A 4,240-nucleotide genomic window follows, 5' to 3' on the forward strand; every position below is an offset into this window, starting at 1 on the left:
TAGCACCGGAGCAGGCAACGGAACACTTGAATAGCCTTTACCAATCTTGTCTGTTCCACCATGATCATCTATCTCATCTCCAACGGGTCTCCTTCCTCTCTTATAACACCTTCACTATCAATTTACACATTATTTTCAAATAAATGCTCTAATTCAATAATTAGAGATAATCAAATTAATTTTTTTTAAAATCATAAATAAAGTTCAAAACTAAATATTTAAATTAAAGCATATAAAATTCTTATTACTTTTTAATTAGTAAAGCTTTAAATCAATAATAAGAAAGTACTCAATTAATATAAAAATCTCACTACTAGAAAAATAGTTATTACAGACGGATATTTTCGACGGATTTTATCCCAGGGAAATATAGACAGAATTATAGAGGGATTTTTTGTCGGAAAACAAAAAAATGAATTAGCATAAATTACGGATGGAAAAGAAAATCCGTCGATAATTCTGTCGAAAAATTAATTTTTTTTCCGTGAAAAATGGTTACAGACAGAAAATCTGTCGATAATTAAATAGACAAAACGCTGCGTTTTATTAAATTATTACAGACGGAAAATCCATCTGTAATTTAAAATTTTCCGTCGGAAATATTGATATTTTAAGTTTATGATCGTTGGGGTTAAGTTTATGCAGAGCTCTATTCATTCACAGCATACAAATCAAACCTAGCATTCCCCACAGCGCCACCGCCGACGAGCTTCTTCTTCTCCTTTCCTCACCCACAGCGCCACCGCCGGCCACTCTAACCGCCGCAGCTACCTTCTCCTTCTTCTCCTCTTCTTTAAACACTGAACCAGTAGAATACAGCCCCTGTATCTCTCGTTCTTTCTCGTTCGCAGAACAAAGCAAGCTCAAGCTCCACCACCGCCGCACCTCTCTCCTTTTATCCCCCTCAAAGTTCTGGCTCGCATACCTTCGCGCAAGCCCTAGCTCCGTGGCGACCAAAATCGGTTCCACCGTCAGCCGCGGTTCCACCTCTCTCTTTCCCCCTGTTCGAACCGATATGGTGCGTGAACTAGGGTTTTGGTTTTGTGGCAGTGGTTGTTCATCGGAGAGCCACTGGCGATGCTCCTATTCTCAAGCGTTCTAAATTCAAGGAGATCTTCGTAATGGCAGCATTATATTTTTCCTAGACTTCAACTCAAAATTCATATGATTTTGTTTGCTTATCGTAATCGCTGTGCTTTCTCATTGCTTATTGTGATCTATGTGCTTTTTTAGTTTCTTTTTTAGTTTCTAATTCAAACTTTTGATTGAGGACTATGATTGGTTTGAATCTGAATTATAATTGTTTACAATATTTTGTCAGTATTAGTTTGGGAGGGAACTTGACAATGGTGGATCTTCCTGGTATAACTAGGGTTCCTGTTCATGGCCAGCCTGAAAATATCTATGATCAGATCAAGGATATTATCATGGAGTATATTAGGCCTGAAGAGAGTATTATTCTGAATGTTCTTTCTGCTACCGTTGATTTTATTACTTGTGAATCAATAAGAATATCTCGGTCTGTAGATAAAACTAGTTTGAGAACCTTGGCTGTTGTAACAAAGGCTGATAAGTCTCCTGAAGGCTTGTTGGAGAAGGTAACTGCTAATGATGTTAACATTGGTCTTGGTTATGTCTGTGTCAGGAACAGGATTGGCGATGAATCTTATGAGGAGACGAGGATTGAAGAAGAGAGGCTTTTTGAGTCTCATCCAATGCTTTCAAAGATTGACAAATTCATTGTTGGTGTTCTTGTTCTGGCACAGAGGCTAGTTTAAGTTCAAGGCATGATCATATCCAAAACTTTACCCGAAATTGTGAAGAAAATCAATGAGAAGCTGACTTACAAGCTGACTTAATTTCACCAAGATGCTCAACCAGAAGTTCTCCCTCAATCATAGGTACCTCTTCATATCTTTTAGCTGACTTCAAATTAAATTATGCAAAAATATTTATCTAATTTGTTTATTTGGTTCTTGGTTGGAATCTGATTGCGACCAGCGTTTCGATGGGGCCTACTGAGATCCCTTCTCAGTCAACGGAGACTATTAAGATCCCTACCGCTAACTATGTGTTTGGTGCAACCTTCATTGATCATCCCAAGGTGCTTTTCCCCCCCCCCCCTCTGATTTTTCTTAGTTTCGTTTTGTTGTTGTAAGTTCCAACACTCATTGACGATGATATTATTGTGCTTGGTTTAGTTGATGTTGTTGGGGAGAATATTGACTGATGGAAGGCTCAATGCAAGAGTCAAGTGCGACGTCTCTGAAAATCTCACTCTTAAAGCTAATGCTCAGGTATTTATGCTCCTTTTCTATTATAAGGGAAATGCCACAATTTTTCTGTTGTTTATGAGCCTTTGATATTCTGCTACACCTTATATTTACAAGAATTTAGTGCTGTTTTGTTTTGTTGAGTACAGATTCAGCTTTAACTTGATAACGCGCAAGAGTTGTTGAATGAGCATTATGTTTTTTTTTATTCATCCAATATTTGATCTATGACAACCCCCTTCCCATTCTCATGTTTCTTATTGCTAATTCTCCTTTTGGCTAACCATAAACTACTCTTTCTTGTTTGCTTCTCCAGCTTACGAATGAGCCACACATGTCTCAAGGGATGGTCAACTTTGATTACAAGGTCAATTGCTTTAACCTTCCTAGATCATTTTCCCCCGTTTTTGACATATATTGTATTAGTGTGACTTAATGGGAGTTTTATATACTAACCACAAGAACTTCTTTCTCAAGATTTCCATGGGGAACAAAATCCAAACTTCACACTTCACTCAACACTCCCATCACCTCAAATCTTCCTTTTAATATGCTGCTTTTTGAATTTGGTAAGGTTCTTCCACTTTCACTCAACACTCCCATCACCTCAAATCTAAAATACAACATAGAGATCTCTCCACCGCCGCTCTTGTCGCGTTTGCTCCTTTAGTGAACTTCAGGTATAATCTGATTTTGTGATTTTGGTGCTTAGGGCTCAACTTTTCTGTGCCAATTTTAGGTTTATCAATTTTTTTCGTAGTTTCTAACTTCTTGTTGCTATTGATGCTGTTGATGCAGTTTCTATCTTTGTAGTTTCTACTTTCTTGTTACTGTTCTCTATGAAGAGTGGAAAAAGTGTAAAAGAGGTGAATTTCATATAATTTATTGTGCTGTTCAAGAGTTAAATTGGGATAAGTTGAAAAATGTTTCTCATGGTGCAGGTATATGTGGATGGAACAACTACCATATCTACTCATGAAAGGAAAGCTAGCATTAGAGAATTCTATGGTATTTGTTCCTCTATTTTGTTGTATGATAAGTTGTTTTGCATCTTTGGGTCAGTTAATTTAGCTTATTTGTTGAGTTTTTGCATTTATCAGCGGTAATTTATCCGTCTTTGTTACAACTTCAGAAAGGGGTTACAGATTCAGAGGATAAGAAACAGAAAGCTGTTTGTATGGAGAGGTATCGAAAAAGAGACAATGAGGATCATCAACAACAATCTGATATAGACATTGAAAGAGAAGAATGTGGAATATGCATGGAAGTGAATAGTAAGATTGTGTTGCCTAACTGCATCCATGCTATGTGCCTGAAACGTTACCGTGAATATTGTTTATGTCAGCTTTAATTTTATGGAATTAGTTTTTTCTTTATTTGTTTATGTTAGCTTCAATTTTCACTGCAATATTGTTACTTTAATATGAAGATGAGATGATACAAAGGAAGATTGGTTGTGCTGTATTTCCAATTATTAAATTTTTTTCATATTCTTTTGTATTTATCAAACAGGTTCTTTACAACAACAGTCTACTAACCTAACTATAGGGATTTTCTTGAGTGGACACAAGCAGTTGAGAAAATAGAAGAAAACTTGAGAGGAGGTGCTATTTTCACCTCAGCAAGAGTTTAGAAGGCAATATGTTCCCAAGGCTGGCCTCAAAAGTTGGTAATATACTGGTTTCTTTGCCCTATTTTCTGCAGTGTCCTCTTCTCCTTCCTTGTTTTGGTATTTATCTTTTGTGTGAGATTATCCATAAAAATTTCACACTTTTTTATGAATTTAATTTGGTGTACATCATTGTATAAAAGTTTCTAAACAAATATTTAATTATGCGCTGCCACATTATAGAAGTAGTATGTGATTGATAATAATAGTGTAAAACTCTTATATTAACAAAGCATTGAAGTTAAGGTGCTTTTCTTTTGTGTGGTATATTGGTATCTAGAGTTAGACTGTTGTATTC

General features: G+C 36.2%; 3 protein-coding genes across 3 annotated transcripts; all 3 read left to right on the plus strand.

Annotated features, from left to right (window-relative positions):
* The first annotated feature begins 647 nt into the window (after positions 1–647).
* On the plus strand, positions 648–2,860 carry LOC107618820 (mitochondrial import receptor subunit TOM40-1-like). The gene is made up of 4 exons (XM_016320990.3): positions 648–1,901; positions 2,002–2,104; positions 2,202–2,297; positions 2,590–2,860. The coding sequence occupies exons 1-4, from the start codon at positions 1,870–1,872 to the stop codon at positions 2,707–2,709; spliced, it is 351 nt and encodes a 116-aa protein (XP_016176476.3). The 5' UTR covers positions 648–1,869; the 3' UTR covers positions 2,710–2,860.
* LOC148577976 (putative dynamin-related protein 4A) lies at positions 1,347–1,778 on the plus strand. The gene has a single exon (XM_088502932.1). It carries the CDS (start codon positions 1,347–1,349, stop codon positions 1,776–1,778), a length of 432 nt encoding a protein of 143 aa, XP_088359058.1.
* Positions 2,824–3,624, plus strand: LOC107609609 (E3 ubiquitin-protein ligase AIRP2-like). Its single transcript, XM_016311621.2, has 4 exons — positions 2,824–2,929; positions 3,072–3,139; positions 3,215–3,281; positions 3,374–3,624. Exons 1-4 carry the CDS (start codon positions 2,824–2,826, stop codon positions 3,622–3,624), a joined length of 492 nt encoding a protein of 163 aa, XP_016167107.2.
* Positions 3,625–4,240: the final 616 nt, after the last annotated feature.

Source organism: Arachis ipaensis, chromosome B1, assembly GCF_059453495.1.
Source record: "Arachis ipaensis isolate K30076 ecotype BB chromosome B1, ASM5945349v1, whole genome shotgun sequence".
NCBI lineage: Eukaryota > Viridiplantae > Streptophyta > Magnoliopsida > Fabales > Fabaceae > Arachis > Arachis ipaensis.

Coding starts and splice junctions, on each gene's coding strand:
- LOC148577976 (XM_088502932.1), top strand. CDS start 1,347: ATGGTGGATCTTCCTGGTATAACTAGGGTTCCTGTTCATGGCCAGCCT.
- LOC107618820 (XM_016320990.3), top strand. CDS start 1,870: ATGCTCAACCAGAAGTTCTCCCTCAATCATAG. Junction 1,902..2,001: donor AAGTTCTCCCTCAATCATAG/GTACCTCTTCAT, acceptor GATTGCGACCAG/CGTTTCGATGGGGCCTACTG. Junction 2,298..2,589: donor CTCTTAAAGCTAATGCTCAG/GTATTTATGCTC, acceptor TTGCTTCTCCAG/CTTACGAATGAGCCACACAT.
- LOC107609609 (XM_016311621.2), top strand. CDS start 2,824: ATGCTGCTTTTTGAATTTGGTAAGGTTCTTCCACTTTCACTCAACACT. Junction 2,930..3,071: donor TCCACCGCCGCTCTTGTCGC/GTTTGCTCCTTT, acceptor CTGTTGATGCAG/TTTCTATCTTTGTAGTTTCT. Junction 3,282..3,373: donor TAGCATTAGAGAATTCTATG/GTATTTGTTCCT, acceptor TGCATTTATCAG/CGGTAATTTATCCGTCTTTG.